This window comes from Oratosquilla oratoria, chromosome 30 (genome assembly GCF_046742065.1).
Source record: "Oratosquilla oratoria isolate Oo_2021 chromosome 30, ASM4674206v1, whole genome shotgun sequence".
In the NCBI taxonomy this organism is placed as follows: Eukaryota; Metazoa; Arthropoda; class Malacostraca; order Stomatopoda; family Squillidae; genus Oratosquilla; species Oratosquilla oratoria.
The window spans coordinates 41,732,336-41,759,277 of NC_134806.1; the positions used below are offsets into that span (position 1 = coordinate 41,732,336).

The following is a 26,942-nucleotide window of genomic DNA, read 5'->3' on the forward strand; positions in this document are numbered from 1 at the left end:
TCTCTTTTACTCTCTAATTTATCATGCATAACTCCAATACCATATATGGTTTCAACTTGGGCTATATTTATGTATGTATGCATTTACCTGGTTGTAGTGTACAGGTAACAATGCTCATGAGTCCCATCTCTTTTTCTCCTTGAATTCTTTTATAGTGTTGGCCTTAAATTATATTTTCATTTAACTCATTCCATTAGTCTACACTTTCGTGTGGAAAGCTATACTTCCCGACATCATTTAAACATGTTTGTTTTTTCAGTTTCTTAATATGATCTTGTCAATATTTCTTCTTGTACAAGAAATTCTTTTCTATCCAGTTTCTCCAGGCACCTCATCTCAAACACATTCAAACTCCTCTCTTATGTTCCATGTTTCTGCCCCATACAGTACTGTTGGCACAATCACTCCTTCATACAATCTCCTCTTAGCATCCGTTCCCAAATGTCTATTTCTCATTACACTTTTTAATCCACCAAGGCATTTACTCACTTCTCTCAATCTACATTCTACCTCCACCTCCCTTTCCTGCCACATTTGCACTCAAGTATCTAAAACTATCCACTTCCTCCAGTCTCTCTCCCTTAATACTCACTTCCAGTCTGCTGCCACTTTCTCCCCTTGTACATTTCATCACCTTACTTTTACCTACATTTATCTCCTTTCACACACCTTCTCAAACTCTGTCACTAACTTCCTCAATTCCTCCTCTGATCCTGCTACAAGCGCAGTGTCGTCAGCAAATAACAACTGGCTTATCTCCCACTTTTCTCCATTTTCTTTAACCATCTCCAATCCCTGACCCACTACCCTAGCATTCATCTCTTGCATCACCCCATCCATGTATAAATTGAACAGCCAGGGCAACATAACACATCCCTGTCAAAGTCCCACCTTTACCAACACACTAATTCTAATTACCACTGTTGCCTCAAGTTTTTATGATTGGAAAATGTGCAGCTCCATAGTAACTGACAATAGTCTTTGGGTCCTTCTAAAGGTTACTCTGGGAAAAAAAAAATTGAACTTGTCAGTGTAGTATTAGTGTGGGACTATTTTTTGTCATAAGTGGTAGGGGGAAGAAAGCAGTTGCCAGCTGTCAGCTCTCTGTATGTGAAAAAGTATGAAAAATACAGTTGAAGTTCAGAGAGATTTTGGGCCCAGTCCTGAGAATGAGTGTCAACACTTCCAGACTGCACCTTCTAATGGAGGTGAGGGAGTTAACAGGTTTTGAAATTGGGCAATTTTGCTGTCTATCTTGGAGGACAACAGCACAATTTGTTCCACAGACAAAACTGTTAAAAAATAAATCCACTCTTACCTGTGACAGATCTCTGAAACCCTCATCACCAACAAAACATATTTCATGGCCATCCTGGGGAGACAAAAAGTAATCAAATTAATATCTAAAATTTGTAATGAAAACAGTTGTATGCAGATATCTTATGCCTTTACTTTTTTTTAGGAATGTCCCCTTTGGGACTACAGGTAGCAGGATTCCTAGTCCCATCCCCCTTCCCGTTTTTTGTTGCCTCGTACAACTCAAGTGGGAAGACCTGGTGGCAGCATTCTTTTCCCCCACCACAGGGTTAGGCAAAAAAAAAAAAGGAAATGAATATTCAGAGAAATGGTACAGGACAGTAACAAGGGGTGGGGGCCAGCATAACAGAGGGACAGTCGCAGTATAATAAAAGTGTCATCATTTCTCTATGAACAGAGATTTCCTCTATCACAGACAAAATGATGTGTGGCTCTGGTCCGCAGGGGCACCCCATATAAACCCTAAAGTATCAGCTGCATGCTACTCAGCCACAATAATATGCAGCCAATACCCCAGACTCCTCAGGCTCATTGACAATGTAGGTAGGGCTCTGGCTGACCACTATTAAATGCTGAAGGGTGTGAGGGTGGAACTTCTTCACCTACAGGAAGAAAAGAGGGTTCAGCCAAAAATATCCTCATTCTTCAAGCCAGTCAGCAAAAGAATGTGGACGTCTGAGGAGTTTGCAGCTTCAACCACCTCAGTAGCATTCACCTTCTCTGTTGCTACAATTGCCTCCACTGGAAATTCATCACTTGCCTCCACCTCTTCAGCAAGCACAGAAAATATTACAACTGTACTTTGAATGTGAGTATGAATGCCATTTTTAGCGATTTCATACAAGTGCCAAACAATATATTTTCAATCTTTTTTTTTTTTTTTTTTTACAAATCATGCTGTGATTTCAATTGTGTAATGTTCAATACCATTTTCTTTAATTTTGTGTGGAATAGGTGTACAATGCCATTTTTAGTGATTTTGCATCTGGAATGTGGCGGGACAATACCCTGATAATTCAGATTTTTGGATTTCACAGATTGGTGTTTCCCCAAATTAATCCAACTTAGGCAGGGATTACTGTATATATTCACATTATAATAAATATTATCTACATGATACTTAAACTCTTACAGGATCTGCAAAGATAACAACTTGCACTGTAGCCTTGCCAGGTGTATCCAGGGATACATATGGTGTTAGGATAGTCTGACCAGCATCCTTCATTATCTTCTCCAGATTCTGCAGTTCCCCACCAGGGCATGAAAAGGCAATACGCCCAAAAGCTTTGGCATGGTCAACACTGCAACCTGAAGGAAATAATACCATCATAATTCTTAATCAATAACATATATATGCATGCACATATGTATTTACCTAACTGCACATACATATACCAAGGCTTTTTCCCCCTTACAAGGAAGGTAGCCAAAAAGAAAAAGGCATAAAACCATTCCCACCCATTCCATCCCTAAATACACTCCACCCCCCTCCACTTAACTGTAGTATAAAGAAAAGGAGAAATGCTTATTGAGTCCATCTCCTATACTCTAATCTTTTATCATACCTAGCCTCAAATTCATATACAGTTCCTACTTTATCTATATCATTGATTTCCAATTATGTTCAGATTTGAACTCGTGTATTGTTTGCACTTGGGCCATATCACTTCCTAAGCTATTCCAGGTATTTATGCAGCTATACAAAAAAATAAATTTCTTCACATCTTTAAGACATGAATTTACCTAGCTGTATTTTTCGTCTTTGTATCTTTCAACATCTAGTTTGTTCTTAAATTCTTGTATGCTTTTTGCATGTACTATTGTTTTGTCCAATTAGTTCCAGACGACCACTCTGTGTGGGAAACATTTTTTTTTTTCCAGATCTCTTCTATAACTATCCATCTTGAGTTTCATTTCATGTACTCTTGTTTTTCTTCTGTCCCACTTTAATAAATCTTCACTGTCAAGGACTTCCATAGCTTTCATGATTCTGTAAACGGCCAATAGATCTCCTCTATCTTTTCTTTGTTCCAGGGTTGGTAGTTCCAGTTTGGACAATCTTTGTTTGTATGTCAATTTTGAAAGTGTTGGTGCCATCTTAGTAGTTGCTCCTTGGATTCTTTCTAATTTCTTTATATTCTTTACCATTACCTCATCCAAGTAGTTAAAGGTCTTCCTTAATTTGCTCCCATGATCTTTTAGAGCCTTCCCATCTTTAATCAGATCTTCTGTCAATGAAATCTATCCCCCTTAGTGACCTGAATACTGTAATCATATCGCCTCTTTCTCTTCGATCTTTCAAAGTTGGCAAACCCAATGCTTTTAGTCTTTCCTCATATAGGTTCCTTTGCCAGGCTGGGAACCACTATGGTTGCTGCCTTTTGCATTCTCTCAATCTTGTTTACATCCTTCACTCTGTGTGGGGACCATACTACTGATGTATATTCCAGTCTTGAATGGATCAGGATAACAATCCGTTTCTCTATCATCCCTTCATCAATATAGTGAAATGCCACTTTGATCTTCTACAGTACTGTATGTCTCTCCCACAATCCTGCTGATATATCTATCAGGTGACAGTTTGTCTTTTGTCAAGTTATCAACACTCCCGAATCTTCCTCCTCTTTTGCTTTTGTAATGGATTCACTTCCCAAGAAATAGTTTAAAGATGGTCTTTTGCTACTATTGCCCATAGTAGCTTTGCATTTTTTTTATATCAAACTTCATTTCCGTTTGGTGAAAATTCACAAAATGTAAGTAATTCAAGTATACATACATATACCAATGGTTTTTTCCTTTACAAGGGAGGTAGCCACTCCCACCCATTTCATCCCCACATACTCCACTCCCACTCACCACCCCTCTCTCCCTCACTCACTCTTTTCTTAGCTCCTCCTGGATGACAGGTCATCCCTGCAGCTCACCCAATGCCCTGGGTCAGAAGCAATGTAGCAAGACACAGCACATCCACAGCAAATGAAAACAGGGAGAATCCCTTTGGGCTGCATCAAAATATCATTCACACATACTTCCTCTCCCCCCATCCTCCACCCACACCCTTCCATGCATCACAGTATCATCCATACACAGCCATTCTCCACTCACCCCTATATTCTGTCTCTTCCCTTCCTTCCTTAACAGACATTCCCCTCTTTTCCAATGGCCCTTTTACCACATCCATCTCATCTTTGGTCATCTCCTTAATGTTCACTCCTTCCACCTCTGCCTTCCACACCTCTTTTACAAATTCAAGTAATTCAAGTAAATAGTGTATATATATTTTTTGTAACAATTGTTTTAGTTTAAATTACACATGACACATTTAGTTCATTATCATCTATATTCACCAGTCATTCCCACATGAAGCAGTATCAAGTAGAAGCAGTGATTAAGTAGATGATGTTCTTGTCTGCCTCCTACTGTTACTGTTCCTAATGTTGAGAGTTGTGAATACTTAACAAGTGTATAATAAGCATTATACCCTTCAAGATGTATTATATATTAAAAGACTGCTGCTTGTCACATCCTTAAAAATGTACCAAAAACTGTAAGTTCAACTGACTGGCCAATGTTGTGAGTAATGGTTTAAGGTTCTGATATTAAGTTCTGTAAATTTCCAATGTTATGTTACAGTCACTGCTTTCACACAATGGATCATTGTCGTGTGCTTCAGTCTCAAGCCTACCAAGCTAGAGTATCTTCTCCTTCACATAACACAACACCTTTATGCCTACCAGTTTTGGACACTTAAGTCCAAAAGGATCCCTCATCTGCCCTCTGTGTTTGTAGTCTTAAACCCTCACAAATGAGTAAGAGCTCATTCTATTACAGCTGTGCAGATGACACCCCTGTCACATAGTCATGATGTGTCACATAACAGTGTCATACAGTAGCTTATGTGTGTTAGGTAATGCTCACCCACATATACATAAGAGAGTTGTATAATGTTGTAAGTGCTCTCGCTTGATGTCTTGTGGGCCATGATATATTTCACATGAGATTGGTCACAGTTTAAGATATAACTGATATATGATAAGATGTAGGACTGTAGAACTAAAATATAAAATTTTAGTCACAGACAATCCAAAGGAGAAAATGACACACAGTTGAGGAGGGGGAACACAAAAAAGGACCACAATGCTATCCAGGTTCAGAGGTCACAGATGAAGATGGCACAGGGAAGTAGCACATCACCAAATACAAGTTTAATATCATGCAGAACTTCCACAGATAACTAATGATTATTTGTAAACTTTCCTCACACATAATAAAGATACATGACAAATGTAAGGCAGGTAAATAGGAAAATAGGCTACGCCCATAGTTTTACGATTCTTGGCACCTATGCCTATGGCTCATGCAAGTGCCATGCATATAAAGAGGGTTGTGTGCTAGTTCTCTCTCTTGTGCACCCTCATTCTCAACCCCTTCTGAATCCTCTCTCCCACGAAAGGACAGAGTCCACTTGGCCAGACTGCAGTGCGGCCACCACCCAGCACTTCTAAGCTACCAGAAGAGGCTGGATGACCGCATTGTGAACAGCTGCCCAGGATGTAACACTTCACCCCATACCATACAACACATAATGGAAGACTGCATTATACACAATCATGCACGCAAACAACACAACATACACTCTATAAAGGATTTGTGGGAAAACCCAGTTTCGGCTGTGGCATTCCTTGGGGAGACGGTTCTGCTCGGACAGACAGTCTAGGGAACGACAACAACAACAACCCCTGTAATATTATCACATAAGTCTACTTGTATCATTATGCAAGTAAATTTTAATATCTTTTTTTGTACATCCCCTTTTATTTGCCCAGAAGAACAAATTGACTGATATAAAGGGAAAATAGTACTCTGGTTTTGGATTGATAGGATTTGTTCAAGTCATGGCCCGACTTGGCATAGGTACAGTAATCAAAAACATGCCAGATCATGACACCCCTATGTTACTTTTTATGGATACAAGGTCCCCAGTGAATATAATATTAGTAAACAGTTTCCACAAATTCTGCTTAACTAGAAAGTGTGAAACAATCATCAAACCCCCTGATCTAGCACAATGCAATGTGGATTGTATCTCGGTTTCTTGTGCTCAGAAAGATCATACTTGAAATAAGCTTTGTGGACTTAAGTCCAATTCCTGTCACAATGTATGTTGATTAATTTGATTGATATGGTTTAACGTCACACACTTCCCCCCTATCAGGAGGCTAGGACGGTGTCCCTCACAGAGGGCTTTGTAGCATGGAATTTAATAAACTATGCCCTTGGTTCAACTTCACCGGTGGCAGGATTCGAACCGCCCTCACCTTGACCTTCGCAGCAAATCACGACGCCCTAACCCGATCAGCCAATGAGCTGTATGTAATGGATGTTAAATTTCCTGCTGATATACTCATTGGATTACATACATAGCCATTTATCCCTCACAAAAAGGTATATTATACTACAACTAGGTGAATAACTCAGATCACTAAGCTAACACTTCAAGTCAACCATCAACCTCAATACTCTAACAACAATCTCCAGACATAACTCCCAGAGAAAAATCCTCCCATACCTGTATGAGCTGCACTGGCCTGCACCCAGGACACCATCCAGCATTAAAAACATTACAAACACAGAATAGGCCTGGCTGCAGATTCAAACTGCCCCAGATGTCACACAATTCATACTACAGTACCTCATACTAACAATCCCTAGACAACAACACATCTTCCCTGATTGACTTATGGTCCCACCCAGAGGTCCAGTTACCTGAAAGCCACAGGTCTTCTGCAATAGAGACCTGGGACAGTGGATTGTTTAAGTGATTGAAACTCGAGACTCGAGGGAACAATTATTATCATTATTACCCTTAAGCTTCACCCACCCAAAAAATATAAGACCAAAGTAAAATTGCTTCCACAATCTTACTACACATATCAAATCTTAAGATACTTAAAACATTTCTGTAAGGTCTATAAATGAAAAGCCAACGATAGAAAACATACCAATATCTTTCAGGCACAGCTTGGCCTGTTTATCATTAAACCCTAATGTTGCATTCTTGTCATCCTGATTGAAGATCTTCATGCCAGCAAGACCATGCCAGTAGTCAAGAGACTGCTTCAAGTTACTGCTTGCAAGCATAACTTGTTTTACTGGGTCTGCAAAAGAACGTACAGGGGATCAGTATGTGAATGCATATGATAGCATATTATTCCATACTAGCATTACCAAATACTTCTTAAAAGTTCAAATATTAAATGGCTTCTAAATCGATACCAAAACATATGTCTCTGTCTGTGCATTTACTTATTTGTATGAGTAGCATACAGGAAAGGGGCAAGACTTATTGGGTCCTGTCTCTTACTCTCCAAGTGCTTTAGTATCACAAAGTATTGGGATGCCCAGGAGAGGAAGATGCCCCCACCTCTAACCCCCAGCCCCCCTCAGAAGGAAGGCAGAAACTCAATACCTGCCAAAGATGTCAAATTGTCACAACATTTCCCAGCTCCACAAGTGTTTACCATAATGACAGCAATCCCAGCAGCTACTCCAAAATCCATGATCTGTAGCCTTCTCTTGTGTTGCACAAAAGAAGTATCCTTCACCTGCCCTCATAGAAATACCAGCAAGTTGATGGCATTGCTATGGGTTTCCTGCTTAAGTGTCTTATTAGCTAACTTTTTTATGTATTGCATTGAAGAACCCCATCTGGGGTATTGGCTGCATGTTATTGTGAGGTTAAAATCTGCTCAGCAGCATGCAGTTGATACTTTACAGTCTATATGGGGTGCCCCTATGGACTAGAGCCACATATCATTTTGTCTGTGTTAGAGGAAATCTCTATTCATAGAGAAATCATGCTACTTTATTATACTGCTACTGTTCCTCCATTATGCTGTCCCCCAACTCTTAATACTGTCCCGCACCACTTCTCTAAATATATGTTTCCATTTTTGCTGCACCCTGTTGTAGGGGAGAAAGAATACTGCCGCTGAGAGTTCCTACTTGAGTCATAAAAGGTGATTAAAATGGGATTGAGGATAGTGTGGCATAGTGTACTGTGGCATGGTGTGCTGTACAATAACATTGTGGCATGCCTTAACCAGCAGTGATGTTTCTCGTACAAGGGCCTCCCTTTCATATGGCCAACAAGGCCTCTTCTCATATGGCCAGCAACACCAGAGGGTCAAGCAGGGCCACACATACCATGCACGACCTAGCTGCCACATAGACATGAATGGCTGTTCAAACAGGCACCTATTAGGAATGAGATGGAATGTAAGTAGAAGTGCGGACATTCGGAAGTATGCCGATGTCACACTCACGTAACCATGCCCAAAGGAAATAGCTGCTAGGAAGAGTTGCAAACCTACTTATACTAGGTGTGGCAGTGCAAAAGACATGCCCCTTCGGAGCCCATGCCGGCATATACCAGTTAGGCTCCTTACATGCATAATGCACCCTCCTGTACACATAACCTACCGATTAATAAATGCATGAATCATCCTACTTTGGTTTCACTGCTGCCCACCTTGCAACATGCAAACATATAGAACTTTCCAAAGTATTGGAAATGGGCAATTGCTCATAAAGACCATCTTTGAACTATTCCATGGGTAGCAAATCCATTACAAAAACAAGAGGAGAAAGATTTAGGAGTGTTAATAAAAGACAACATGTTGCCTGAAAGACAAATCAGCAGGATGGTGGGAGAGACATATGGACTGCTGCAAAAATTGGCTTTTCACTACATGAATGACGAGATGATGAAAAAACTCGTAGGAACCTTGATCTGTCCAAGACTAAAGCACGCATCAGTGGTATGGTCACCATACAGAGTGAAGTAAGCAAGTTCAAGAAAATACAAGGGATACCAACTAAACTGGTTCCCACCCTGGCAGATAAACCAAATTAGAAAATAAAATCGCTGGTTTAATCAACATTGAAAGATCAAAGAGAAAGAGGCAATATAATTACAGTATTCAGGTGGCGACACTGCTTCTGACCCAGGGCAGTGGACAAGGTGCAGGGATGACCCGTCATCCAGGAGTTTGCTAAGATAAGAGGGAGGGTGGAGGGGAGTGGAGTGTGTTCAGGGATGGAATGGGGGGGAATGATTTTATGCCTTTTCCTTTTTGGCTACCTCCCTTGTAAGGGGGAAAAAGCTTTGGTATGTATTCAGGTGGCCCAAGGGAATAAACTACATTGAGAGAAGAGATTTCTTCATTAGAGATGGAAGGGCTTTAAAAGGTCATAAGAACAAACTGAGAATGATTAAATGTCTAAAGGATGTGAAAAAATATAATTTTCCATACTGATGCCTAAATACTTAAAATAACCCAAGCAGGAATACATGAATTCAAATCTAAATATGATTATCAGAAAATAAGGATATAGAGCAAGTTGGAACCATACATACATACATATACCAAGGCTTTTTCCCCCTTACAAGGGTGATAGCCAAAAAGAAAAAGGCATAAAATCATTCCCACCCATTCCATCCCTGAATACACTCCACACCCCTCCACCCTCCCTCTTATCTTAGCACCTCCTGAATGACGGGTCATCCCTGCACCTTATCCACTGCCCTGGGTCAGAAGCAGTGTCACAAGACACAGCACATCCACAGCAAGGCCGCTTCATTAAATCGGCGACCCCCCCTCTCCGTTCCCCCATTGCATAAAATGAGAGGACGGGGAGTGAACATGAGGGGACGTCCTAGGATGAGGTGGATGGATGGGGTGAAGGGGGCTTTGGGGAAGAGGGTAATGTCAGTTGAGGAAGGACGGGAGAGGACAGAAGACGGGTGAATGGAGAATGGTTGTATATGGATGATGTTGTGATTGCATGAGGTGGACTGGGTGGGTGGATGGGGGGGGTGAGGTAGTATGTGTGAGCAAAATTTGACGCAGCCCGAAGGGATTTTCTCCCTGTCCTCTCAAGTTGGAACCATACATGAATTTAAAGCAAAGGTACAATAAATCAGTGAGTAAGACATAGGACACCACAAGCTTTGCTCCTTTCCAGTATGCTACATTTAAGTAAATGCAACAGTCTTCAGTTCCTTCCTGGAGAGATCTATGGGAGGGTGGGCCACAAGACCAGTGCCAGCCAATGTGGGGCTGCTGGTTTCCAGTTAATGAGTCTCATGGCATCAATTATAATAGTTGATGCCAGGGGAGGGTAGTAATGGTAATTATCATTACTACCTTCCCTTCCCCCTCCTTTTTTTTCAATACTTCATAAATGACTTCCATTGTTTTTGCCCTTCCTCTGTTGCATATAAGCAAAATAAGAATTTCCAAAACCTTACCTCTGTCCTTGGGCTGAGGTTTATTTATTAGGTGGAACTTGTATCCTCCAGGCGCCTCCACAACCACCTCTCCTCCTCCAACCTCCTCTATGGGCCAATTAGCAGCCTTGGCTCTTGAAATAGCCTCTGCAGACTCAATGAACATTCCAAGGAAGTCATTACCTTAAAAATAAATAAACAAATAAATAAATAAAAAAATTAATTATCGACATCTTTTGTAATCTCAACAATACTGTAAAACCTAGCATGTCACTTACGTATATCTCCTATATTTCTATACATATATTTATACCTACCTACACACATGGAAGGAAGCTCAAAAAGGACAGTTATAAAGGAGACCTGAAAAAGAACAGCTTTCCCCACAGAGTGGTGGATGTATGGAACAAACTAGATGAAACAAGTGTGTTCAAAAACCATACACGAGTTTAAGAGCAATTTAGACACTGTGAGATACAAAGACAGGACACCATAAGCGTAGTTCTCCTTCCCGTAAAATACAAATAGGTAAATACAACTAAGGAAATACACACACACAAAAGACAAAAACTGGAAAAGAAATATAATAAGAGGTGGTTTAACAGAAGGTGCAGCGAGGCAAAAAAAGAGAAGATAAATCTTGGAAAAGATGGAAAAGAGAGAAAAATCTTAGAAAGTGGCAAATACATATCAATGAAAGGAATGAATATGTAAAAATATGCTGGGAAGAAAAAAAGAAATTATGAAAAAGACATAACAGAAAAATGTAAGGTTTAACCAAAACTATTCTATAGATATTTAAATGGTAAATTGAAAAACAAACATGAAACAGAGAAACTATGGCAGGGGAACGTGGAATACACAGAAGATATAGAAATGGCTGAAGTCATGAGTAAACATTTCAAATTGGTTTTCACTAGAGAAAAAGTATGGCAATGGGATGAAGGGAGAGAAAGTGAACCCCCACCCTCTATGGGGGTAAACAATAGCAACACAAACTGAATTAATGGATCAAATAACAAGTCTTGATGTGAGGAAATCACACAGCCCAGGTGGAATTGCAAACTGGATACTAAAGGAGTGTAATGAAGAATTGGTAGGCAAAATATATAACAAGTTGTTTGTTTAAGAAAGGAAAAATACCAGAAGACAAAAAGGCCACCATCGTACCAATGTATAAAGAAGGTAACAACGAAGACCCAACAACTTAAAGACCAGTTTCCCCCATGGCTAATGTATGTGAAAAAGTAATAGATGGACAAAACATCTGATAGAGAACAACATACTAAACCTAAGTCTGGATTCAGACAGGGAAGATCATATGCCACAAATCCGATCTGTTTTTACTTAAGAATATTAGATATAATACAGGAAAGGGACAGATGGGTTGATTTCAGTTTCCTAGATCTACAAAAAGCTTTTGATAAAGTGCCACATAGAAAGCTATTAAGAAAACTGAAAACCATAGGAGGAGTACAAGGTAAACTACTAGAATGGATGGAAGATTTCTTGCATGGAAGAAAAATGAGAGTAGTGCTCAGAGACATGGGTCTTCTTGGGAAGAGGTGATTAGTAGAGTTCCACAGGGATTGGTACTGGCTCCAATAATGTTTGCTATTTATGTGAATGACATGTACAAGGGTGTGGACAGTTACATGAGCTTCTTTGCAGATGACAAACTTGTTGAGAAAAGTGAGCACTGAAATAGACCGAGTTGCTGCAGAGAGATCTGAAAAAAATTTGGGAATGAAGTCAGAAGTGGGAAGTGGACTTCAACATCAAGAAATGGAATTTGAAAAAATTAAAAACAGGATATTGGGACAATATAAAATTGTCAGAGAAACCTACAACTTTCTAAGATCAACAGAAGTGTCATTTACTTACTTGGATGAAGAAATGCTGAAGAAAATAATAATCACACTGATAAGGCCAAGACTGGAGTACACAGTGACACTATGGTCACCCAGTACCAAAAAGAATACAAGGAAAATTGAAAGAATCCAAAGAGCAATTACAAAGATGGCCCCCACACTTTCATAACTGTCATACAAAGAGAGGTTGTTTAAACTAGAGTTACCAATACTGGAACGAAGAAGAGAGAGGAGACTTGTTGACTATCTATATAACCATGAGAGGTATGGAAGTCCTTGATAGAGAAGACTCATTAAATTGGGATACAAGAAATACAAGAGGACTTGGAAGGAAACTCAAAAAGGACAGTTATAGAAGAGACCTGGAAAAGAACAGCTTTCCCCACAGAGTGATGGATGTATGGAACAAACCAGAGGAAACAATAGTGTGTACAAAAACCATACACGAATTTAAGAACAATTTAGATACTGCGAGATACAGAGACAGGACACCATGAGCAGAGCTCCCCTTCCCATAAGATACAACTAGGTAAATACACACATATAAAGTCTTCAATTTGCCATGCATTTTGGATGATAGCAATTTTCATAGGCCTATTACAACTCCTTAAGTATGGTAATCAACATTAGTCACCTAAACTCCTATATATAATCCCCTAAGAGTTGTATAAATCATACATTGTATGGAATGATAAATAAGCAAACATATAATAATGAATAAAAAAGGGTACTGTACATACTGATAATCAGAAGTTCAGTTGGATATCTAATGTTTACATTTCTGCCCTGTGACAACTTATAACAGCTGTATTTTCTCATTTTCAATTGAACCTTCTGAGATGGGGACAGACTACAGTAGAAGTAATTAAAATAACCTTGATTTTATGCCTCACATGCAATACAAATTTGGCACAACTGCATTGCAACTGCACTTGCCCATCAAGACACCATCAATCAAAACCTGCATTTGTTCAGCCTCATTGTAATCTGTCTAGGTAATGGCTCCTGCAACTAAGAGGCACTCCTACGCTGTCCATTAAACAGTATGGCAAGAGAGAAGAATGGAATTAGTGGATGAGACCCATAGACCATGATCTAACACCAACCGATCATTTGAAAAGGTCATCCATTACCCAGGTGTCCAAATGGGTCCTCAAAACATTCTTAAACTCGTCTTTCTCTGCTACCTTCCATGACCTTCTGATTGCCTCATTTGCTGTGGCTTGTGACCAGACCTTAGTTGTTAAGAAATATGTTCCTTTTTATTTTATTTATCAAACCAAAACACTTCAATTTGGTCAAGCATGCTTAAGTCATTTCCTATAATTCTGAATGTAATTTCTCAAGCATGTAGCTCTTTCTCTGCACATTATAATTAACTAATTACACCTACCTAGGGCATAATGCGAGAGTCCATAATTATAAGTCAGTTCACAGACAAAGTGATTGTCTTCTGGGCCATATCCAATCATGGTTTTGCTCCATTTTCCATCATATGGGCTGAGATTAGAAAAAATATATATATATACCAAATGTATCAAAGAAATTAAATGGCTTCACTAAAATTAAATTCAGATTGAAATCTAAATTCATGGGCAGCCATAATTCTTTATATACTTTACCTAATAAAAGTTAAGCTCTTTTACGATGCTAGAATATTGTATATTTGAACTTGAAAAATTGTTCTAATGGTTTCAAGCACCTATGTCACGGCTTAACTTTCATGGGAAAAATATACAAAATTAATACCAGAGCTGCTACAGAGCACAGACAGTCTACAAACAAATATATCTGGTATTCTATGATAACAATAAAAAGCATTTACTTAATGAACTCCTATGACATCTTCAAAATACGATACAATCCTCCATCATACAAAGTATTAATTTGCATCAAACTTGTACAGCATTATAATACATGCACAAAGCTATTGAAAAACTCACCCATTACAAGAAGCTTTACACCCCTCCTCAAATTCTTCATGCCGAAGAACCTGTCCAATTCATCATCTATTTAGTTTTACATGAAACATCTAAACAATAAGTTATGTAGTGATTTATATAGAATTAATACTTTATATAAAATTAATAGTAGCTTAAGAATAAAGTTATATAATTTATGGTTCAATCAATCAATCCAAACCCCTGGATCTTCTTAGAGACCCTGAAGAATCCAGCCACAGACATTATGTAAGCCATAGGTCATTCAATGAAGAGATTATGTGGAGTAGTCTGAAGTCAGTGTTAGGCTGTGTAGGATAACATGTTCTGCATCTTTTGTATTAGGATGGTTTGGACACATGGAAAGAATGAGTGAAAAAAGACTAGTAAAAGAGGTATGGAAGGCAGATGTGGAGGGAGTGAACATCATTTAGAAAGTAACCGTTTGATAAATGATAGCCAGCATGGTTTCAGACGGAAACGTTCTTGCGTGACTAACTTACTCGAATTCTACAACACAGTTATCTTGAATTATGACAAAAGAAACAATATAGATTTAATATATCTAGACTTTGCAAAAGCTTTTGACACCGTCCCACACGAAAGACTACTTACTAAATTAGCTTTACACGGAATAAGTGGTAGCCTATTAAGTTGGACTAGTAATTGGTTGAATGGTCGAAAACAGAGTTGTTTTAAATGGAAAAACTTCTAGATGGAAAAATGTTACAAGTGGAGTTCCTCAGGGTTCCATTCTTGGACCACTTCTATTCATAGTATATATAAATGATATAGACCATGGACTAAAATCTACTGTTTCCAAATTTGCTGATGATACAAAACTGTGCAGAGTGGCAAATGATCACTCAAACCAATTAGATATTCAAGAAGATTTAGATCAATTACAGCAATGGTCTGAAAAGTGGCTAATGAAATTTAACACAAGTAAATGCAAGGTAATGCACATAGGTAAAAATAACAGTATGATAAGTTATTTGGAAATTCGTTAACAAAAGTGGATAGTGAAAAAGATCTCGGCATAATTATCAGTAACGACCTCAAATCATCCAAGCAGTGTATTTCAGCCTCTGAGAAAGCAAATAAGATTCTAGGACTGATTGCACGATCTTTTGATTTCAAAAGTCCATCACTCATTAACAAGCTATATAAATCGTTAGTTCGTCCACATTTGGAATATGCTGTTTCTGTATAGTCACCGAATCTCATTAAAGACATTGACAGACTGGAAAAAGTACAACGGCGAGCCACAAAACTGATTCCAAATATAAAAAATAAATCATACGAAAATCGACTAAAACATATGAATCTGTTTTCCCTAAAAAAACGTAGACTCAGAGGTGACTTGATACAGGTCTTTAAGATTTTAAAGGGAATTGACAACATCAAAAGTGACAAAATTTACACATTGAATGAGAATCAGACAAGAAACAATGGTCTCAAACTGTCCGGAAATAGATTCAATTTGGAAGTAGGTAGAAACAACTTTGCCAACCGTGTAGTTAATGAATGGAATAAACTTCCTGCACAGGTAGTGCAATGTAGTTCAGTTCAAAGCTTTAAGAATCATTTAGATAAACACCTAAGCAAGATGCTGTAATGATTACAATTTATTTTATATTATTTGTTTTTGTTTTGTTATCATTTGTCTGTCTGATTTTCATTTATTATTAGTTATATGTCAATTTATTATTATTTACTATTTACCTGTTTGTTTATTATTTAACTATACCTATGCATTTATTTATGTATTTTATTTGTTATTTACATTTTCATAGTTTTTATTTATTGTTTTATTATTATGATTTTTTTCGCATCCGACCTAGATATGGACCAAAAGGTCTCCTGTCGGCATGCTCCACCTTTGTAACATGAGGGGACGTCCAAGGATGAGGTGGATGGATGGTGTGAAGGGGGCTTTGGGGAAGAGGGGAATGTCTGTTGAGGAAGGACGGGAGAGGACAGAAGACAGGGGTGGAGAATGGTTGTACATGGATGATGATGTGATGCATGAGATGGAATGGGCGGGGTATGGGGAGTGAGGTAGTATGTGTGAGCAAAATTTGACGCAGCCCGAAGGGATTTTTCCCCGTCTTCTCCTTTTATGCATGGGGGGACGCAGAGGGGGGGGGGGTCGCCGACTTAATGAAGCGGCCTTGCTGTGGATGTGCTGTGTCTTGCAACACTGCCTCTGACCCAGGGCAGTGGACAAGGTGCAAGGATGACCCGTCATCCAGGAGGTGCTAAGATAAGAGGGAGGGTGGAGTGTATTCAGGGATGGAATGGGTGGGAATGATTTTATGCCTTTTCCTTTTTGGCTACCTCCCTTGTAAGGGGGAAAAAGCCTTGGTATATGTATGTATGCATCTTTAGTGCAGTGGTTTCATTATTAGCACTAGTGTCTGGCACCAGGCTAATTCTGTTGTTGGCAGTGTTATGGTGCTAGGGATGACCTGATCACAAGCTTTTACAGTACTGTTAATTTTGAGTGTCTTGGTAGTGATCTTTTTTAGCTTCTGAAAGTAGATCTACTGAAGTTGTTTTGAATCAGCCAGATGTTGTTCAAGCCTTGTTTTCCACTGTCTTTAGGTTTTCATTGTTTTCTTTACTACTGGGTACCAAGTTAAGACAGTGGAGTTAAATGTGGTTTTCATGAGATGTTTATACACTGTTGAATGTTTCTGTTGTCCAAATTTTGCACTGTACCAGCAACTGTTTTCAATACAATTATATATATATATATATATATATATATATATATATATATATTCATATTCTTTTTTTACCTATATTTACACTGAGATCGTTCATTTAGGAATTATATGTGTTAATTAGAGGACAAGTTATTTCAGAATTTTTAAATAGTAGAAGGGGAAGGTAACTTAGTTTGATCACAGTGTGATTCTTTGATTCATTGTTGTTGGAGTGAGTGTTGAGCAATTTTGTAGGGATTCTGATATTTAGTTTTGTATTACAACCTATTTTCAGCTCGGTGAATCTCCAAATGTTCTTGGCATTTATTTTGTGGTTATTTTGTGCATTTACTATAAAGTCATCTTCACATGTAAGAATGATGGCTTAAAACAAATGAATAACTAAAAACATGAAAATAAAGTGCATTTACCTAGTTTTACCTAGTTGTATTATACAGGAAGAGAGCTATGCTCGTAGTGACCCGTCTTTGTATCTTTCAGCATCTAGTTTGTTCTTAAATTCTTGTATAGTTTTTACACACACTGTTGCCTCATCCAATTTGTTCCAGATATCTACCACTCTTTTATGTCTTCTTGTTTTTCTCTTATCCCACTTCAATAAATCATCTCTGTCAATCACTTCCATAATTCTGTAAATAGTCAATAGATCTCCTCTTTCTCTTCTTTGTTCCAGGGTTGGACAATCTTTGTTCATATGTCAATTTAGAGTGTTGGTGCCATCTTTGCTGTTGCTCTTTGCATTCTTTCTAATTTCTTTATATTCTTTTTAGTACTGGGTGTCTATAGTGTCACAGCATACTCAAATCTTGGTCTTATCAGTGTGACTAATATTTTCTTTACCATTTCCTCATCCAAGTAGTCAAAGACCACTTTCATTGATCTTAGTAAGTTGAAGGTTTCTCTGACCATTTTCATGATATCCTTGTCTGGTGACATGTCTTTGCTGATAATTACTCCTAGGTCCCTTTACAAGCTAACCTTTTTTACCTCCTTTGTACCCATTCTATATTGCCCTGATATTCTATTTTTACTTTTTCCAAACTCCATTATACTACATTTCTTGATGTTGAAGTTCACTTCCCACTTTTGACTCCATTCCCAGACTTTATCCAGGTCTTTCTGTAGTGATTCACAGTCTTCCTCTGTACTTACTTTCTTTATTAGTTTTGCATCATCTGCAAACTTTATATAACATTCCACACCTTCATCCATGGCATTTATATATATGGCAAACATCATCAGAGCCAATACAGAACCTTGTGGGACTCCACTTATCATTTCTTCCCAGGTTGAGTTTTTGCCTCTAAGTACCACCCTCATTTTTCTCCCATTCAAGAAATCTTCCATCCATTCCAATAACTTTCCTTGTACACCACCTATTGTTTAAATTTTTCTTTGTAGCTTTTTATGTGGTAGTTTATCAAATGCTTTTTGTAAATATAGGAAATTACAATCCACCCATCCATCCCTTTCTTGTATTATTTCTATTAGCCTTGAGTAAAACCAAATCAAGTTAGTGGCACATGATCTTCCATGTCTAAATCCAAATTGTTTTACATATACATATACCAAGGCATTTTCCCCCTTACAAGGGAGGTAGCCAAAAAGGGAAAGGCATAAAAACACTCCCACCCATTTCATCCCTAAATACACTCCACACCCCTCCCACCCTCCCTCTCATCTGAGCACCTCCTGGATGACGGGTCATCCCTGCACCCTGCCCACCGCCCTGGGTCAGAAGCAGTGTCGCAAGACACAGCACATCCACAGCAATGCCACTTCATTTAATCAGCGACCCCCCCCCCCTCTCCGTCCCCCCTTGCATATAAGGAGAGGACGGGGAGAAATCCCTTTGGGCTGCGTCAAAATTTACTCACACATACTACCCCACCCCCCCGCCCATTCCTCCTCATGCAATCACAACATCATCCATATACAACCATTCTCCACTCACCTCTGTCTTCCATCCTCTCCCTTCCTTCCTCAACAGACATTCCCCTCTTCCCCAAAGCCCCCTTCACCCCATCCATCCACCTCATCCTAGGACGTCCCCTCATGTTCACTCCCTCCACATCTGCCTTTCATACCTCTTTTACTAGTCTTTCTTCACTCATTCTTTCCATGTGTCCAAACCATCCTAATATTCTTTCATCAACCCTATCTCCCAAATCCTTTTTCACCCCTGTTCTCCTTCTCACCTCCTCATTTCTCACTCTATCCAGCCTAGTAACCCCCACCATACTTCTCAGACACCTCATCTCAAAACACATTCAAACTCCTTCTCTCTTCTTCTCTTATGTTCCACGTTTCTGCCCCATACAGTGCTGTTGGCACAATCACTCCTTCATACAGTCTCCTCTTCGCATCCATTCCCAAATGTCTATTCCTCATTACACTCTTTAATCCACCAAGGCATTTACTCGCTTCTCTCAATCTACATTCTACCTCCACCTGCACTCCTCCCTTTCCTGCCACATTTGCACCCAGGTATCTAAAGCTATCCATTTCCTCCAGTCTCTCTCTCTTAACCCCTTCCATACGGTGCCGCACACGTAGGCGTCATGGGGAGCGAGTGTATTCGCGAGGCTGCCATATCGGTGTCTTGATTATATTTATTGTAGTCGCCCCTCCATAATGACATTCTTTCTAATTCTTTTGTAATCGCATTTTCTATGATTATCAAAATTCACGGGTGAAGAGAGAACGATCGATATAAGCGGTGACTATATTTTATGATGCGAGTATTATTACGACACGTCGTACGGCTGGCATTGGCTGCTGCCACCGAGATCTAAGTCCATGACGCCTACGTGTGCGGCACCGTATGGAAGGGGTTAATGTTCACTTCCAGTCTACTGCCACTTTCACCCCTTGTACATCTCATCACCTTACTTTTACCCACATTTATCTTTAGCTTTCTTCTATCACATACTCTCCCAAACTCTGTCACCAGCTTCCTCAATCCCTCCTCTGACCCTGCCACAAGCGCAGTGTCGTTCGCAAACAACAGCTGGCTCGTTTTGGATTCAGTATATTATTTTCTTCCAGATGTTTAATCTATCTACTTTTGATAACTTTTTCACATATTTTTGCTATTGTGTTTGTAAGGGAGTGTCACACTGCTGGGGGCACTTGAGATCCATCAGCCATGAATGTTGGCACTGAGAGTGACAGCTGCAAGCTGCCCCTGAGTATCACCAACATGTCTAGGTGTTGAGTGCCTATCACCATGATGTCTGCTCCTCTCAGGTAACAGAAGCAAACTCAGGGCACGTTTCCAAAACAGATGTGGATGTTAACAGGTGGCAGAGAACAATAAGGGCAATCATGGCGGCAGCTGCCAGCTTCCCCGGTGGGAAGAGCACATTCAGATTATCAAACAAGCCCTTCAACTTCAAGATATACCACCAACCTCAATATTTCACCAACAACCCCCAGACATAAACCCAACAGAAAAAAAAATCACAAATCTATTAACCACTTCGGTACAAAGACGCCTACATAGGCATCATAAGGCATGAGTGGATACACGAGGCTACTGGCATCAGTGTCTTGATTATATATACTTTTCTGTAGTTGTACATAAGATACCCCCAGATTCTGTGAGCTTGTTTGATCATGTTTTCTGTGTTTATTATTATTCAGAGTAAAAGAGAAGTAATACAGCAGTGACTTAATAAATTATAATGTAAGTAGTGTGATGAATCATACATATGGCAGCCAATACTGTGCACGAGAATTTGACTTGTACTGAAGTTGTTAAGAACCTCACTGGCACAATTGCACTCAGGACACCTTCCAGCAATGAAACAGTACCAACACAGAATAGTCCTGGCTACAGATCCAAACAGTCCCAGATGCAACCACCACAGAGAGGGCACAGAACACGTCATGCTACAATGACCCACACTAACAATCCCTAGGCAACAACACAATACATCTTCCCCGAGTGATTTCTGGACCCACCTGGAGGCTGTTACTATTCACATGAAGGCAGCAGGTTTGCTGCAAGAGACACCAGGGACAATCAACTGACTGATCTGAAGACCCATAGACATCTCCCCAAGATTGCTTCTAAAGCAAAGAGCAAGCTAGTAATTATCAAGTACAAGTTCACTTACATTAATGGCAAGATTTTGCATTCTATTTGGCACTAGTCAGACCCATACTTGACTATGGGGTCCAATGCTGGTCACCACACCTGGCAGGAGATATCAAAGAGCTGGTAAAAGTCCGAAGAGGAGCAACCAGGTTGGTAATCAAGCTAAGGCACAACACTTATGAGGAATGCTGTTAGGCTCTTGATTTGCCAATGATGGAACAGCAATGGCTACAAGGACATATCACTGAGGTCTACAAGATATGACACAGCTTTGACGATGTCTCCCATATGAGTTTTTTCAACCAGAGTTAACGACTTTAGTGAACATAGTCTGAAACTCCAGCCCACTGGAGAACAACACTAACTGGGAACTGGTACACTATCAGGACCATCAAGCTAAGGAATGCATTGAGTGGGTGGTTACTGCCTCATCAACTGCCACTTTCAAGGCAATGTATGATAACCACATGGACTTGTAGTGGAGATCCAATATGTAATCAATCTGCTAGAGGTATGGGTTACCACAAGAAGGTACCTTCTTAGTTCCCAACTATGCATGCCTAAGTAAGTAGACCATATGCCTTATCATTTTTTCTATTCCAGAACAACTCACCTTATCAATTATACAACCTTTTCTTATATGGAGTTCTTCCACATATGTATGTTTTTTGTGATACGAATTTTCTTTGGCTGTGTAATGTATGTATGCTCCCTTTGTCACCCAATACAGTCATCCATATAAACAATAATGGCAGAGAGATCAGGAAGGCAAGTGTCATATATTACTATACAAAATAAACAGTGCCATTATTATACATCTGTGGCATTTTGTATTAAGAACAAATTTCATAGAAAAACTAGATCCCTCAAAAACAAAATGACAAAAGTGAAAATACATGTGTTGGTTAGGTTGGGTTAATTACAGTATGTATTTTACTTCTCACTCACGGATGTCAGAAATGAATATTTTATAGTTTAATTATAACTCTGATGACATCTCTACCAAAATTCACTGATTTCCTACCATCCTTATGGATATAGGGGGTGTCACCCCATAAAAATTAAGAAAGTCCAGAATCATGCAAACATGGATATTTAACATGAAACTTGTGTTGTCCAATAACTCCAAACCTAATATAACCAATCCTAACCATTCCATTGAAAAAAGGAAGTGAAAAATGCATTTGCATAATACAAGAAAGATGGGGAATTTAAATCAGTCCAGGTAAAGAACAAATAACAACCTACCGATGAATAAGAAATTATGGTCTAAGATAAAAAGGAAACAGAGGTTGTGGATGAGAATGAAATCCTTGAAAAGTAATCTGAATGAATCTACTAGAAATGAGTATCTGGAGATTGAGAAGGAGTATAGAAGACTGAATAATCAAATTAGAAAAAAAAACAGAAATGCTGTGAAGCTAATAGAAAGGGAGATTGCAAAAAATGTGATGGAAAAACCAAAAGTGATCTGGAAAAAGTTTAAGTTTTAGAAGAGCAATTTTTGAAGGTGTTTGTTATGAAGCCTGAAGATGAGGTACCACACTGATGAAGAATGTACCAACACTGAATCACCTGGAAATTAATAAGGAAAAAATTAGAAAGTTCATTAAAAATCTAAAGAGGCACAAATCCCCAGGACCTGACAGAATTCATTCTAGGATTATAAAAGAAGCCATGGAACAATTATTAGTGCCTTTAGAAATACTATATCAGTACTCTTTTAAGCATAGGGAACTTTCTCAATATTGGCTTATAGCACATATTACTCCTATATTTAAAAAGGATTCCAAGTGTGATCCAGGGAATCATAGGCCAGTCAGTTTAACAAGTAAAATCTGTAATATTTTTTAGATAATGATAAGGGAGGAGATGACACACATGAAAACCAACGACTTAGTGAAAAGCAATATGGCTCTATCTCAGGACAATCTACAGTGTTACAGCTGATAAAGGTTCTGGACAAATGAACTGAAATTAGTGATGATGGATATGCAGTGGATGTAATATACTATGATTTTATGAAGGCTTTCGATAGAGTTGCACATAGAAGACTATTAAGTAAAATTAGTAGTTATGGAATTGGAAAGAAGTACCTAGAGTGGATTGCAGCATTCCTAACACAAAGACAACAAAGAACAAAGAATGGTAGTAAAAGGGGAAATGTCAAGATGGAACCCAGTGACAAGTGGAGTGCCACAGGGGTCTGTTCTCAGACCATTGTTGTTTGTTTTGTTTATTAATGACCTCCCCGATAGTAGAGTAAATGAAAGTGAAGTATACCTATATGCAGATGGTACAAAGATATCTAGATGCATAAAAGATCAAGAAGACTGTCAGAAATTACAGCAGGATGTGCAGGAGGTATACTCATGGAGTGAAAAATGGCTGTTGAGTTTTCATCTGGATAGGTGTGGTTTTATGAGAATGGGAAGAACAACTATTGAAGATCGAGGCTACCAAATGGAGAAGCAGCTAAAAAAAGATTACTTTTGAGAAGGATGTGGGAGTAATAATCAATGATATATTAAGTTGTGCAGATCACCTGGCAGAGAAAGTAAACAATGTCAACAAAATAGTGGGAATAATCAGAAGGACCTTTGTTACGTTGGATGTAGCAAAAGTGCTGTTTGTAGCACTGGTAAGACTGCATTTGGAGTATGCTAACCAGGTATGGAGTCGTCACATGGTTAAAGACATTGAGATGGTGGAGAACATGCAGCGAAGGGCTACAAAGATGGTGCCAGAACTCAAAGGATTTAATTATGAGGAGAGACTAAGGAAGCTGAATATATCAATGATAGCATACAGAAGAGCACGGGGAGACTTAACAGAGACATACAAGATACTCACTGGAAAATATGATGGGGAATGTAGTCAAGGCATATTGAAACTTCGAGAAGAAAGCATCAGTAGGGGGAATTCACTGAAGCTTTTTAAGACAAGGTCACGGCTGGATATAAGGAAGTATGCTTTCCCGTGTTGGGTGATAAATAACTGGAATCAGTTGTCTGAGTGGGTGATCACAGCAACATCAGTCAACCAGTTTGAGGTCAGACTTAATAAATTCTGGTATCAAGCATAGATAATCTACCACACATTGAGTGGATGATGTAGATCTGGAGTCACAGGCATAAGCCTCTTCCAGGAAGTCATCCATGTAAAAAATGGAACCAAAAATTAATGGGTAAATTTTTAGAAGTGCACACACATGCAATGCAATAGAAAATGAAATATTCATTTTGTAAATTATGATATATCAATGTAGTATACATTTTTCTTGGCAGAAATCAATAACGGACCAGTTGCTAAAAGTGATACACTAATGAATGAAGAAATTGGAGTATGATAAATTTGTCATACCTAACCTATCCTGTATCTAGTAATGCAGTACCTGTAATTCTAGAGGTCATCAGGGTCATCGTTGTTGTCAGGGATGTTGACTGCTAGTTTTGGCACCCAATTGGACTGCAGGGTGTAGAGGAGTTTCACAGCCTGAAGCTCAGCTCTGTTGCACAGTTTAGAAATATTTAGTGTGGTGATGTTGCTTGGAGTGGGAGACCACACGGTGCACAATATCAATGCCATTTTTCAAACTGACACTGATGGTACTGGATAGACGTCATGGCGTCACAAACCTATCATCCCAGCTCTGTTCAGAAGTGTATTTGCTTTTAGCAATTTTTTTCTTTTTGTTATTGATTTCTTCCAAGAAAATCTTATATCACATTGATGTATTATGATGTACAAAATGAATATTTTATTTTCTGTTGCTATAATAATATAGCATACATGTACACTTCTAAAAAATACCAATTAAAATGAGTAATTTGCAGTAGAAATAAAAATCAGATTCTCATGACTAACCCAGTAACAATTTAATTTTCAACATCCATGATTGGTAGGGGGGGGGACCTCTGCAGGAAATTTACCGTAGTCAACAGTGCACACTTCAAAATCATAAAATGTCACTTAAGTACCACTCCAACCTGCAATATGGTGTTTGCACAGTGCTCAACCCAGAACCAGAAACCATTTGTATTTAACAACTCAAGTAACACGTGGCATAATACACAGGTAATTCTGTAAAACAGGTCCGCGCTGAATTCTGAGGTAAAATCATGTTTTCCTGATTTTTATGTAATTCAAATAACTGATCTCCCTGTACACCTACTAAACCCTTAAGTAGTTTAAAACCAATATCTTACCTTCATGCCAAGAATGTCGCGATAAAAATGGGCTGTTTTATTCCTATCCCCGATTTTGAATACGAAATGAAGGGCTCTGCGAGCTGTCATTTTGAAATTAAATATTTAAGCAGAATCACGCCTACTTTCTCGAGCCTCCAAACCTCACTGACAGCCGACAAGTTTGTTTACCCCAACAGAGACTGCCGAAGTTGCCGATTTCCGAAACAAGTAAACAAAAAGTATTGAACTATCTTGACATACAATACGGTTGATATAATTTCATCGTGGTTCCCTTATATCTAACCTACAGATGAAAATATCATGGTATCTTATTTAACCTTTCAACTTTCAGACTGTAAAGGTCGACTAAATTTCGCACCGTCTACCGCCAGGCGATTTAATTCAGTTGATACCTACTATTTCAACGTTTTGTCTACTACGGTCGACTCTGTCCTTCCCTGGTTATTGCTGGGCAATTTCATTCATTTGAAGAAACCTAGCCAGTATGAACAGTGAAATGAATGTTGCAATCTTATCATTGCGACTAATCACTACGCCTTAAGACACTGGGTAACATGACTTGCTACCATTTGAGTAAGCGAATGTTACTGTCATTCTTGTATTTTGGCAACAGAACATTGCAAGGTGCAGGTGCTTTGGGCACTTCACTCTTTTGTATTATTCGTATTTGGCAACTATCCGGTAAGGTGCAACACCATTTTCCACATTATAATTTCTGAATGGTGAGAAAATGGAAAAAGCCTATGAGAAATAATTTTTCATTCATTTTTATACATTTTTGTGAAGGGCACTTTTGGGGCACAGGGCAAAGGGGCAGGTGCTCGGGCACCCCCCCCCCCCCTTCTGCACGGGCCTGCCTGGCAACCAAGGAGATCCTGTCCTGTGTTGCAGACTACCTCACGGACAGGATGGCGAGAATGATTTTCCGGATACATATATCCCCATACCACAGGATGGAAATGTGATCCCGCAGGGGACGTTCTTGGTCCAATCCTCCTCGTGGAAAACCTGGCTTCCCTCAAACTCAAGGAAAATGCTTCGGCTCCTCTGCCATGCGGTCGATCTCGAACTGGTGGCCACTGAGGGTGGCAACTGCTTACTTCATATGGCTCAGCGGGAACCCCTCTTCCCAGGGCCGGTTTTAACCCTATTTGACCGATTTGATCAAGCTAGGCCTCGCGCAGAAGTGTTTCAGGTCTTAACTTTGTTAAAAATTTAAAACACCCATATTGTCTTTAAATGTTTAATGCATCAAGCATTTAATTTTTTTTCTTTATGAATGACATACTACATGAAAACGAAACACTAATTTCGAACTTTTGTAGAGTAGAGGCTCCGTTATAAATTTTCTTATTGGGCCCCGCAATTCCTATCACAAGTCCTGCTCTCCTAGGAATGCGAATGGCTTAGACTAGATCTCGACGAGTGAGACCAGAACAAAGGTGACATATTCCCCTGGGTCCCCCGACCTATCAAT

The 26,942-nt window shown here is 39.2% G+C and overlaps 1 protein-coding gene across 1 annotated transcript in view; it reads right to left on the reverse strand.

The window, feature by feature from the left end:
* The window catches only part of LOC143041105 (glyoxalase domain-containing protein 4), a 30,408-nt gene extending 4,774 nt beyond the window's left edge, over positions 1–25,634 (reverse strand). The window contains exons 1-7 of the mRNA XM_076212824.1: positions 25,463–25,634; positions 14,424–14,473; positions 13,874–13,980; positions 10,631–10,792; positions 7,320–7,475; positions 2,450–2,625; positions 1,319–1,372 (exon numbers count right to left, since the gene is read on the reverse strand). Of these exons, the coding sequence (XP_076068939.1) occupies positions 1,319–1,372; positions 2,450–2,625; positions 7,320–7,475; positions 10,631–10,792; positions 13,874–13,980; positions 14,424–14,473; positions 25,463–25,552 (795 nt within the window). The 5' untranslated portion in view covers positions 25,553–25,634. The remainder of the gene's footprint in view (positions 1–1,318; positions 1,373–2,449; positions 2,626–7,319; positions 7,476–10,630; positions 10,793–13,873; positions 13,981–14,423; positions 14,474–25,462) is intronic.
* Positions 25,635–26,942: the final 1,308 nt, after the last annotated feature.